The 14,157-nt window shown below is 34.4% G+C and overlaps 1 protein-coding gene across 3 annotated transcripts in view; it reads left to right on the top strand.

The window, feature by feature from the left end:
• CFAP299 (cilia and flagella associated protein 299) overlaps positions 1-14,157 on the top strand; it is a 650,695-nt gene that overhangs the window by 616,042 nt on the left and 20,496 nt on the right. For 2 of the 3 annotated variants that reach the window (XM_073237411.1, XM_073237410.1), the window contains exon 5: positions 10,021-10,150. The exons of the other annotated variant lie outside the window; for it this stretch is intronic. In XM_073237411.1, coding sequence (XP_073093512.1) covers positions 10,021-10,150 — 130 coding nt within the window. The remainder of the gene's footprint in view (positions 1-10,020; positions 10,151-14,157) is intronic. 3 annotated transcript variants of the gene reach the window in all.

The following is a 14,157-nucleotide window of genomic DNA, read 5'->3' as shown; positions in this document are numbered from 1 at the left end:
TGTGCAACACAGAGAGGACAAGTAGTGATTGTACAATATCTTTCTATGCTGATGGACAGTGACTGTAATGGGGTTTGTAGGGGGGACTTGGGGTGGGGGAGAGCCTAGTAAACATAATGTTCTTCATATAGATTGATAACAAAATAAAAATAATAATAATAATAAAAAAGACATAGAGTCACTGATGGATAAAAAAAAACAAAACCCATCTATATGCTGCCTTCAAGAGTCTCACTTTAAACCCAAGGACATACACAGACTAAAAGTGAAGGGATGGAAAAGATATTTCATGTAACTTATTGAGAGGAAAATATCAGGAGTTGCAGTACTTGTATCAGACAAAATAGACTGCAAAACAAAGAAAGTCATAAGAGACAAAGAAAGACATTACATAATGATAGAGGGCTCAATCCAACAAGAAGATATAACCATTATAAATATCTGTGCTCCCAACACAGGAGCACCTACATATGTGAAACAAATACTAACTGAATTAAAAGGGGAAATAGAATGCAATGCATTCATTCTATGAAACTTCCACACTCCACTCACTCTGAAGGACATATCAACCAGACAGAAAATAAGTAAGGAGACAGAGGCACTGAACAACACATTAGAACAGATGGATCTAACAGACATCTACAGAACTCTACACCCAAAAGCAGCAGAATTCACATTCTTCTCAAGTGCACATGGAACATTTTCAAGAATACATCATATACTAGGCCACAAAAAGAGCTTCAGTAAATTCAAAAAGATTGAAATTGTACCAACCAGTTTCTCAGATCACAAAGGTATGAAACTAGAAATAAATTATGTAAAGAAAATGAAAAATCCCACAAACACATAGAGGCTTCACAACATGCTCCTAAATAACCAATGGATCAATGACCAAATAAAAACAGAGATCAAGCAATATATGGAAACAAATGACAACAATAATTCAACACCACAAAAATCTGTGGGACACAGCCAAGGCCATACTAAGAGGAAAGTATATTGCAATACAAGCATACCTCGGGAAAGAAGAACAATCCCATATAACCAGTCTAAACTCACAATAAATGAAGCAAGAAAAAGAAGAACAAATGAGGCCCAAAGTAAGTAGAAAGAGGGACATAATAAAGATTAGAGCAGAAATAAATAAAATCAAGAAGAATAAAACAGTAGAATCAATGAAAGCAAGAGGTGGTTCTTCAAGAAAATTAACAACATAGATAAACCCCTAGCCAGACTTATCAAGAAAAAAAGAGAGTCTACACACACAAACAGAGTCAGAAATGAGAAAGGAAAAATCACTATGGACACCACAGAAATACAAAGAATTATTAGAGAATACTATGAAAAAGTATATGCTGACAAACTGGGTAACCTAGAAGAAATGGACAACTTTCTAGAAAAATACAACCTTCCAATGCTGACCAACAAAGAAACAGAAAATCTGAACAGACCAATTACCAGCAATGAAATCAAACTGCTAATCAAAAAACTACCTAAGAACAAAACTCCGAGACCAGATGGCTTCACTGCTGGATTTTATCAAACATTTAGTGAAGAACTAATACACCCTCCTTAAAGTTTTCCAAAGAGTTGACAAAGAGGGAATATTTCCATACTCATTCTATGAGGCCAGCATCACTCTAATAATAAAACCAGGCATAGACACCTCACAAAAAAATTACAGACCAATATCCCTGATTAACATAGATGCAAAAATACTCAACAAAATATTAGCAAACTGAATTCAAATATGCATCAAAAAGATCATCCATCATGGTCAATCAGGATTTATTCCAGGGATGCAAGGATGGAACAACATTCGGAAATCCATCAACATCATCCCCCACATCAACAAAAAGATGGACCAAAACCATGTGATCATCTCCATAGATTCTGAAAAAGCATTTGAGAAAACTCAATATCCATTCATAATAAAAAATCTCAACAAAATGGGTAAAGAGGGCAAGTACCTCTACATAATAAAGGCCATATATGACAAACCCACAGCTAATATCATACTTAACAGCAAGAACCTGAAAGCTTTTCCTTTAAGATCGGGAACAAGACAAGGATATACACTTTCCCCACTTCTATTCAACATAGGTTCTAGCCATGGCAATCAGACAACACAAAGATATAAAAGGCATCCAGATTGGCAAGGAAGAAGTTCGACTGTCCCTGTTTGCAGATGACATGATATTGTACATAAAAAACCCTAAAGAATCCACTCCAAAACTACTATATCTAATATCTGAATTCAGCAAAGTTGCAGGATACAAAATTAATACACAGAAATCTGTGGGATTCCTATACACTAACAATGAGCAGAGAGAGAAATCAGGAAAACAATTCCATTCACAGTTGCATCAAAAAGAATAAAATACTCAGGAATAAATCTAACCAAGGATGTGAAAGACCTATACCCTGAAAACTATAAGACACTCTTAGGAGAAATTAGAGAAGATACCAATAAATGGAAACTCATCCCATGCCCATGGATAGGAAGAATTAATATAGTCAAAGTGCCCATCCTGCCTAAAGCAATCTATAGATTCAATGCAATTCCTATAAAAATATCAGCAGCATTCTTCAATGAACTAGAGAAAATCGTTCTAAAATTCATATGGAACCACAAAAGACCTCGAATAGCCAAAGCAATTATGAGAAGGAAGAATAAAGCTAGGGGAATTATGCCCCCCAACATCAAGCTCTACTACAAAGCCACAGTAATCAAGACAATTTGGTAATGGCACAAGAACAGACCCATAAATCAATGGAACAGACTAGACACCCCTGATACATACCCAACCATATATGGTCAATTGATATATGATAAAGGAGCCATGGATATACCATGGGAAATTACAGCCTCTTCAACAGCTGGCGTTGCCAAAACTGAACTGCTACGTGCAAGAGAATGAAACTGGATTATTGTTTGACCCCATACACAAAGTAAACTCATAATGGATTAAAGACTTGAATGTAAATCATGAAACCATAGAACTCTTAGAAGACAATATAGGCAAACATCTCCTGAATATAAGCATGAGCAACTTCTTCCTGAATGCATCTCCTCAGGCAAGGGAAACAAAAGCAAAAATGAACTCATGGGACTACTTCAAACTAAAAAGTTTTTGTACAGCAAAGGACACCATAAACAGAAGAAAAAGGCATCCTACAGTATGGGAGAATATATTTGTAAATGACATATCCAACAAGGGGTTAATATCCAAAATATATAAAGAACTTACACGCCTCAACACCCAAAAAGCAAATAACCTGATTAACAAATGGTCAGAAGATTTGAAGAGACAGTTCTCCAAAGAAGAAATTCAGATGGCCAACAGGCACATGAAAAGATGCTCCATATCACTAATTATCAGGGAAATGCAAATTAAAACCACAAAGAGATATCACCTCACACCAGTAAGGATGGCCAGCATTGAAAAGACTAAGAACAACAAATGCTGGTGAGGATGTGGAGAAAGGGGAACCCTCCTACACTGCTGGTGGGAATGTGAGCTACTTCAACCATTGTGGAAAACAATATGGAGGTTCCTCAAAAAACTAAAAATAGAAATACCATTTGACCTGGGAATCCCACTCCTTGGAATTTACCCAAAGAATACAACTTTTCAGATTCAAAAAGACATATGTACCCCTGTGTTTATCACAGCACTTTTTCAATAGCCAAGATATAGAAGCAACCTAAGTGTCCATCAGTAGATGAGTGGATAAAGAAGATGTGGTACATATACACAATGCAATACTATTCAGCCATAAGAAAGAAACAAATCCTACCATTTGCAACAACATGGATGGAGCTGGAGAACATTATGCTCAGTGATATAAGCCAGGTGGAGAAAGACAAATGCCAAATGATTTCTCTCATTTGTGGAGTATAACAATGAAGCAAAACTGAAGGAACAAAATCGCAGCAGACACAGAGACTCCAAGAATGAACTAGGGTTACCAAAGAGGAGGGGTGTGGGAGGGCAGTTGGAGATGGAGGGAGAAGGGGATTGAGGGGTATTATGTTTAATATGCATCGTTTTAGGGGATCACGGGGAGAACATTGTAGCACAGAGAAGGCACATAGTGGGTCTGTGGCATCTTACTACACTGATGGACAATGACTGCATAATGGTATAGGTGGGGACTTGATAATATGGATAAATGTACTAACCACATTGTTTTTTCATGTATAACCTTCATAAGAGTGTATATCAATCATACCTTAATGAAAATAAGTAAATAAATAATAAAGAAAAAAGTAAACAAGGAATATAGTAGTTAAAAACAGCATTTGTATTAGTGACAACAGCAAGATAGCAGTGTAGGAAGCTCTAGACTCTCACTTTCCTACAAACACACAAATTCAGCAGTAATTCAGACAGATTCCTTTTGAGAGAAATCTAGAAGCTAATTGACAGGCTCCTGCAACCTCAGCAAATGTAAAATCAGCGTTGTCAAAGCCAGTGGAAAGGTTTGGTACAAGCTCTTGCTGAATTCTCTGCCCCTAGAACAGCACCTTATGATCAGAAAGAAACCCCCATCTCTCAGTTTCTCTCAGGGGAAGAAAGGGTTGTAGTATTTATCCAGATCCCCAACTTTTCTGTAAGGGCTTCCCAGAAGTCTGGCTTCTATATTTCCAGCCTTGGAATTCTGATGGGTCCAGCACAGTCTATTCACCTAGGGGAGAATGAGAAACAGTGGCTTGGCTGACAGTCACCATATTCCTATCCCCCACTTATCACAGAGAAGGCAGAGAAAACCTACACCTGCCTAATTCTCCCTAGGGAGGGGAAAAAGTTGGAAAAGGCCCCCAGAACTTCTAGCCAAGCTGATTGTATGAGGCCAGTACATGAAGACTAGAAGAGGTGCCTACTTTGTCTACTGTGCTGGCATCAAAATAAAAAGTCAAGGAAAATCAAGAACTATGCAATGAATTTCCTTAAAATGGAACAAGACAAATTTCCAGAAACTGATCCTAAAGAAGTAGAGTAGTATGATTTACCTGAAGGAGAATTCAAAATAACTGTAATAAAGATGCTCACTGAGGTGAAGAAAAAACAATGAATGAACAAAGTGACAGATGCAACAGAGATAGGAAACATTTCAGGACCAAATGGAAATAATGAAGTTAAATCAATAACATAACTTAAAATATCACTACATGATTTCAACATTAGACTGGATCAAGCAGAAGAAATGATAAGTGAACTCAAAGACAAATAATTAGAAATAACTGAAGTCAGAACAAAAAGAAAAGAGTAAAGAAATCTTAAGGGAATAGGACACCATGAAGGGACAGATATATACATTATGGGATTCCCAGAGGAGGAGTGAAATAAAAGACCAGAAACTTATCCAAAGAAATAATGGATGAAAACTCCCCAAATCTGGGGAGGGTAATGGACATCCAGATCCAAGAAGCTCAAGAAAAGCCAATTAGATGACTCCAAAGAAATTTACATGAAGACACACTATAATCAAATTGTCAAAAGTCAAATACAAAGAGACAGTTTTGAAGGAAGCAAAAAAAAAGTGACTTGTCACATCCGAGTGACAAGACAACCATCAGGTTTTCAGCAGAAACCTTACAGGCCAAAAGGGAATCAGGTGATATTAAGTGTTGAAAGAAAAGAGCAACCAATCAAGAGTACTATACCCAGCAAAGCTGTCCTTCAAAAATGAAGGGGAAATAAAGATTTTCCCAGACAGAGAAAAGCTAAGAGAGTTCATCAGCACTAGGCCTGACTTACTTAAGAAATACTAAAGGGAGTTGTTCAAAATAAAAGGATGCTAAACAGAAATATGACAGCATATAAAAGTATGAAACTCATTGATAAAGATAAAATATAAGCAAATACTGAGTACTGTATTATTGCAATAGTAGTGCAAAAATCACTTTTAATATACCATAAAATTAAAAATAACTGTAACTTTAAAAAAGACCCAATAAGATACACACTATGAATAGATGTAAACTGTGACAATAAAAGTGCATGGCAGGGGGGAATAAGTTAAAATGTAGTTTGTGTATGTGATTGAACTAAAGTTATTGTCACCTTAAAACTGTTACAACTGTTTGACACTTTATGTGAGCCCTAAGATAAATACAAAACAAATACCTATAAAAGATACACAAAAGAAAAAGAGAAAGGTTTCAATAAAACTGTATCAATAAAAAAGTCAACAGAACACAAAGGAAGACAGCAAGAGGGGAAAAGAGAGACAAAAGAACTCCAAGACATAACAGAAAACAATTAATAAAATGGTAGGGTAAAACCCTTCCATATCAATATTTACTCTAAGTATAAATGGAGCAAACTCACTAATCAAAAGACATAAGAGTGGCTCAATAGATAAAATAAACAAAAACACTCAACTATATACGGTCTAAAAGAAACTATTTATAGATGTGGAACTTACCTGATTGTCCACTGATAGATAAAAGGATGAAGAAAATGTGGTTATGCATACAGTGGAATATTTATTCAGCCTTTAATAAGAAGGAAATTCTTCAATATGTGACAACATGGATAAACCTTGAGTACATTATGCCAAGTGAAATAATTGAGTCAAAGAAACACAAGTATTGTATGATTTCACTTACATGAGGTATCTAAAATAGTCAAATTCATAGAAAAAAATTCTAAGAGCAGAATGATGACTGCCTGAGCCTGGACAGGGAGGGGAAATTGGGGAGTTAATAATCAGGAGGCATAATGTTTCAGTTAAACAAGACGAATAAGCTACCGAGATCTGCTATACAACATTGTACATACAGTCAACAACAATGTATAATGTATAATTTTAAAAATTTATTAAGAGAGTTAATCTCCTGTTAAATGTTCTTCTTATAATAAAATAAAATGCTTATAAAAGAGCACTTCTTTAAGGTTCTGTAGTCAAGATTTGAGATTGTATTCCAGTACTTAATAGATATGTGAACTTGGAAAAATAATGATCTTGTCTCAGCTTCAGTTCTTTCATCTGTATAATAGGAATAGTAATAAATAATATGCAGGGCTCTTATGAAAATCAAATTAGTCTACATAGGTAAAGCAATAGCATAGTGCTGTTGCATATTAAATACATCTTCTTATATAAAAATTTTTATGACAAAGTCTTTTTACAGCTCTGCTTCTACTGCTTCCTCTACTTTTCCAACTCTTCACATCATGGAAACATACTCAAGAATATTCCATCTTAAAAAAAAAACCTGCCCCTTAATTTATTTATACTCTTCTCTAGTGCTGTTCTAATTTTGTTTCCTTCACAGCTAAATTATTAAAGGAATTATTTTTATTAAGTAATCTTTTCTCACCTTCCCTAAATTCTCTATGACCCAAATTTTGTTCCCACCACTTCACTGCAACTGCTTTCCCTGTAATATTCTTCCAAGTACCAATTTTGACGGATTCTTTTCATACCTTCTCTAATTTATAAAGCATTTGGCATTATTATCTTTCTAAAAATGCTTTTTCTTGAAATATTCTCCTCTCTTCAATTTCTACAATAAAGTAACTCTATCATTCTTTCTGATGCTTCAGATCACCATTTTTCTATTCTCCTTTGCTGATTCTTCTTCCTTCCCTAAAATTGATGCTCCCAGATTTCATCACTGTCTCCATGATCTCCTTTGTCCACCTCAGCCACATCTATGAATTTAAGTACCACTGACTTCCAGATCTCTTATTTCATCTTAGAAAATTCTCTGAATTTCATAAATTCATACATTCTTTATTCACTCAATTAATACACATTCAGCATCTACTATGTGTCAGAAATGGGCTAAGAAGAGGTATTGGAAATAGGGCAGTAAATAATACAAACCAAATCCTTGTTCTCATTTTCTTGGATGTTTCATGGGAACTTCAAGTTCAGCATGTCCAAAACTCCCCTACCCTCCTGAAATCTCTTTCTTCTCTTGTATTTTATATCCTAATAAATAATTCCATCCATTTTGCAATCTAAACCAGAAATCTGAGTATAATCCTAAAACTCTTGTCACTTACTTCTCTCATAATCACTGAGGAGTCCACTTTTTAATAATGTTTCAAATCCAGTCCCTCATTTTCTTCCACAAGTACATTTCAGGAGCACCGTGACTCTGCAAATATAAAAATGGGATAATTTTATACCTACATCATGAGGTTGGTGGTAGGATTAAATGAGGTAATAGATTAGGTAGAACAATACCTAGCACATGGTAATTACTAAATAAATATCATCTTTATTAAACAGTAATAATTATTAGCTATTAGAATTGGCATGTGAATCAAAATTTGTTCCCATTCCTGCCTAGGAGAACTAAAGTATCCAAATTGTTTCATCAGAAGTACTGTATGCTATATAAATTAACTTTTTAATAAATAAATAAAATCTGCCTGGATTTCAAAAAGGCTTTTAGTGTGAAGGCTGAACAACAAGATAGGAATGTGTGATACAAACAACGCCACTCTAAGCTTAGCTATTACTCAAATGTTTTACTGGATTATCTATATTTATATATTTTATAAATATTTAGAGAGACTTATATATAAGGTTTAGAATTACACTCATGTCTTCTATTCCAATTAGCAATCTCCTAACTGAACACCAGTATGATGAAGGTCAGATTGTCTTCTTTATTATGGGTTAAGCTGAATTAGAGAACCCAGCTTGGGTGTATGGTCAGATTGGCTCCTAATGCTTCACCACTGAATTGAATTCATCAGCAGGACTCTAGATGCGCCCTACCACCATACTGGGGGATGAGCTTGCCATGGTAAGCTTCACTTATGAAGGCTAGCCAAAGTGAAGACTTAGAAGGCCATGAATGCTTAGCTCTTTTCCTCAATTCACCAATCAGATACTCTCTGTCATTCCTGCTCTCTTGGGGAAGACTAATTAAGCAGACAAAGATTGTTAGAAAATCACTTTTCCTAACTTTGTGCTCAGATAGGGCAGACACTCCTATGTCTTGGCTACAGAAAAAATAGTAAAGGGAAAGAGAGAAAACAGTTCTTGCTAATATGCCCCATTGATACAAACATATGATCTATGTATTCAGTCCTTCCTGAATGCCGGAAAATTGGAGGGTAAATATTACACTTTTAGATAATAGCTCAAAAGTTAATGCCTCCAAAAACATTATAATTCAAAATAAGTTTAATCGATAAAATTTCTTTCAAATGAAGAAAGGGAGTAATAGCAGGCAAAACAACCCAGAAGCAGGATAATATGAGACATGAGAAATGTGTTACTATTTGAACTAGTAACATAGTATTAGAAATGAATTAACAGGAATAGATAATAAAATAAGTATATTGAAGACTCTTCCAACTCATATGAGAAACACACGTATCTGGGTTGAACCATTAGACCTATGACATATTATTTACCAACCCTAACCTGCTACTTTACCTCTCTTGGTTGACTAGCCTTGTCTCATGAAATGAGAAGAATTTTGTTTGGGTGTTGTGATAGAATACGTCACTTTATACCTGGCTTATGACAACCTCTCAAATTCAAATAGTTTCCTCACTCCCTGGGAAACATATTATTGAAAAATAGAGACTGAAAGAAATGAATTAATTTGTTTTGAATGAGAGGAGCTGACTTAGCTTGCCTTTCCCTCCGGTAAACTGTCTCTTAATACTCTGAAGAATCTGAGCCATAGCTTTAAATTGCATCAATTTTCTTCTTGGCTTCCTGGGAAACTAATATTGGAATGGGTCCTAGGTCCTAAAGTGTCCAAACCAGGAAATCCTGCAAAATTGTCATAAAAATGAATTCTTAAAAAATTTAAAAAATAAATAATAATAATAAATAAAAATGAATTTAAATTATTTGAAAATAAAACAGTCTAAAATCTTCTGCAAGAATTTTAATCATATGTATAATACATGATTATACAGACTATTGTCTGATTCATTTATCTTGAAACTGAACTGCCCCAAATATTTTCTGAAATATACTTGTCAAGTTTATGTATTATGCATATTCATTGCTAATAAATATTTTTTATAGCTTTTATAACTGGGACAGTCATATTGCTGTTTGGAAATCGACTCCCAATTATCAAGTGATTGCTGATAATCCAGAAGGCTTACTTTTCAAATACAAAAGAGACAGAAAAATTCTCAGAGTGGACCCAAAGGTAAATCTGCTTTTACATTTATATATCTTTCCAAATTTTATTGTATTTCTATCATTATTCTACTATCTATTAAATATTTGACATGTTTCAATTTTTAAATCTAGAAATGAAACACTATGTTGAAACATAGAGCATGTATTATTATTAAAGGAAAAACTCCAAAACTTAATAAATAATCACAAATCAATAAGAAAGAGTTTTGGGAGAATTTAAATAGAACTCAAAGTAGGAGCACTTCCCCATCCCTACCAGCAGAATTAGTTAAGGGAGCCAGTGGGCAATGCATTTATTTGCTCTGATCCTGGGGATATCTAGTAACATTTTTGCTCTAAATCGGGAGATGAGTCATTAAGGGGAGGGAAACTCTAACCTCACATATATACCCAGAATTCTAATATCTCTTTTTGTTATGCGGGTAACACTGAGAGTAGTATGGCCTTTAGAGTATTTCTAAGTGTTAAGTTAGAAAGTACATAGTATGTAAAAATCTTAGGACTAGTCCCATGATATTTTGAATTTGTTCAAGGACAAATAAATTTACATCTCATATTTTTAAAGGCTGCATTTACATCATAATTTTTAATCATGACTTAGCATATGTTTGGGAATAAAGGTTAAAACTTACTGAAAGTCATGTGCTTGAGTTGCTTAGGCATTGTTGTTAACTTTTGCAAGATATGATACTCACACGCCAGCATCTGTGTAAAATACAGTCAGAAAAAATAATTCCTTCATGGTGAAAGAAATAGGAATTGTATGATATGCCTGGGATAGAAGTAAAGATGAACCAAAGGTAAAGAGGAGTCTGGTTCTGAAAACTTCTCCAAAACTTTTTATAAATTTTAAATAAAAAATAAAATGATTTTGTTTCATAATATAGTTCCATGCTCATAAAAAGTCTTCAATAACTACATGCTCAAAAAAGAATGAATAAAATTCTGTAGCAAGAAATGGATTATTCTCTGCAATCACATACATCTCCAAATACCAGAAACCCCAACCCAATGACTTCAACAGAATAGAAGTTTCTCTTCCATGTGTTCATCTCATCCCATGTCAGTCCAAAGTTAAAATGGTAGGTCCATAGTCTTCTGAGCCAGGGTGGCCCTCATTCTTATGGCCCAAAATACATTTCCAGCCATAACAACCACATTCCAAACAGAATCCATGTAAGAAGCTCAGAGGTGCAGAGCACATGTCCCCACTGTCTTTTAAGGAAGTTTCCAAAAAGCTACCACATGAACATTCACTTATGGTCCAATGGCAAGGGCTTAGACCCATGCAATACCTAGCTACACGGAAGGCTGGGAAATGTAATCCTTTATTCAGGTGACCATACACTTAGCTGAAATCAGGAGTCCTAGGAAAGGGAGAAGAGAAGTCTGGTAGATAATTAGCAGTTTCTGACAACGTTATTCCTTCAAAAGAATACTATTTTTTTTTAATTCATGTTTCCCACTAGTAAAATAAAGGACTGGACCTGAAAATCACTAGAGCCATATTTATTATGAATTTATGAACACCAGGGAAGCTTATCAGCACATCTTCTCTCTAGTGGTGCCTCTTTATCCCAAATGGGTGTCAAAATGTTATTCAGTTGAGGAAAAGCACAGAAAACTTAATAAACAGCATCGACAGAGTCTTTTCCTCTTAGAAGGCTAAACTATGTACAAGAAAAATATAAAATTATTAATAGCTTCATTAAATTATGGGAACCAAATTTTTTTTATCAGTTTTGAATGACATCACACAAACTGTTTTAGGGCTGTATTTTGATTATAATTCAAGACATATGATGAGTCTGAAGGAAAGTTATTTGCAATTCCTGGAGGGAAAAGAAATATTTTGTTAATTAGTGATGAGTAGATTATTGGCTGGAACACCTGATACTATCTGGATACATATATATCTTTGAATATTAATTTAATTTTATCTTTTGAAAATAAAAATTAATAGCTGATTCACTGGAAAAGAATGCTGGTTTGAGCATCAATAAATGAAATTATTAGTCTTACTTTGCTATTAACTGGTTGCATGGCCTTGAGAAATTCTCTTTAACCTCCCTGCACTTTAATGTTCATAACTGAAAGATGAGGATGCTGTTGTTGTCATTGTTTCCTGATCTTGAAGGTCTCTCTGCAGCCCCAATTCATAGAGATTCTGACTCAGCTGGGTCAACAACTACATATTTTCATAGGCAACCAGTGTGTTTCTGCTCCTATGAACTGCAATTTGAGAAAAATTTCTCCAGAAAAAAGACAATAATCTCAAGAGATAGGGCACTTTTGCCCAAACATAAGTGTTTTCAACCTTTTGTTCTCAAAATATACCACATATATTTTCATTTTTATAGACTAGATATAAAATTAGAATGTACATTTCCTATATAATTTCTTATTCAGCTTCTTCAAAAAGCCATGATCCTTTTATATTTCACTGCATACACATAACATCTCTGAGAGACATACAGGAGAATCAGGAAATAAGCTAAAATGTCAGGTTTTTAAAACCAGAAATGCACAATGATAAGAATTACATGTTTATACTCAATATTTTTCTTAATAATTTTCCTTTAAATTCTTCCTAAGAATTTCCTAAGAATACACCTTCCTATAAAATAGTTAAGGTGCTTTAAAATATTGTAAAAATGCAACTCAAGTCTCCTTTTCCTTTCCTTCAAGTACTCTCTTTGAAATATTTTAGGTTTAAAATTAAGGAGGTCAAGATAAATGAAAGGTAGAGACAGTGATAAACAGGGCATGTTTCCTTTGTACAACACAGATGTAGACTTAATTCAGAACCATCATACTTGATATATATTTGATACAGTTCCAATGAAACACAGTTGTTTGCGAATGGTTAACAGTGGAAAAATGAAAATTATGCAGGTCTTAGTACAAATAATATGAGTTCATTGGTTAAGAAATTCCAAATGCAATAAGAGTTTGGTTGCATTGAAAACAGGACCACTGGCTTTAACTTCCCTGCAGCTGTTCAACATCTGGAACAAATAAGGCAAGTTTCTATTTTTGAGTGAAGAATGCTTGTCTGAGTGATTCACACCCACTAAAATGTTTCCAGTGTATTATCTTTAGAAGGATTGAGTGGAAGCACTTTGTACCCATTCCCCTCAATTATTTGGACAAATGTGAAAAAAATAGTCATATTTATTTTGCTTTTAAGAAATATTAGCAATGAGAAAGTTTGCTTTGAATCTTAACATAATTTGAGTGGTCTAAAACCTTCATGATCTACTAATGAGAGAGAGATTGTGTAGAATAGTGAAAACAAAAAAATCTTCCTTACACCTTCTTCTCTCCTCTCCCCTCTTCCATTTACTAAATGTGAGCTCCTGTCGCCAGGAAAATTGCCTGGCTAATGAATACTCAGTAAATATTCATGGAACAAATGATTCAGCGATTCCCTCCACACAAAAATAATGCTACACTAATTAAAACTAAAGAAGTAGATTATACTGATAAGTATACTGATACTTGATACAGTAGCGATAGCCAGAAAAGATACACCACCCGTATTCTATTGATCTAAATAAGTAAAAAAAAAAAAAGGAATTGCAGGAATTTATCACTGGACATAGCTAGCACAGCCATAATTTTAGGTTTTGTAGAGGTTATGCAGAAATCTTATTTTAGTATGTGCTTTCTAGTCTTCTTGTGCAGTCCCAGGAATATGTAATTTAAACCATTTCAAATTGAGACCATTGAATTAAAACATGTTTTTGATTTATGAACAAATTGATTCAAACAGGTTAAAGGATTTACTCAAGGTCACAGTTCATAATTTGTAGACCTGGTGGTGGTGCTTAACATATGAGACACCCGAAGGATATAAAGATGAGCAAGAGTTCAACCCTTGCCCTTTAAGTGTTTATAGTATTTTTAAAGAAACAGGTATGTAAAAATCATAACTTCAGTATAAGGCAGAAAGTGATATGTTGCAAAAGACACAAATGCTTTGAAAACTGAGTGGAAGAAGAGACAACTTTT

The sequence above is a fragment of the Manis javanica genome, chromosome 5 (genome assembly GCF_040802235.1).
Source record: "Manis javanica isolate MJ-LG chromosome 5, MJ_LKY, whole genome shotgun sequence".
Taxonomy (NCBI): Eukaryota; Metazoa; Chordata; class Mammalia; order Pholidota; family Manidae; genus Manis; species Manis javanica.
This window is presented reverse-complemented; position numbering and strand designations above follow the sequence as displayed.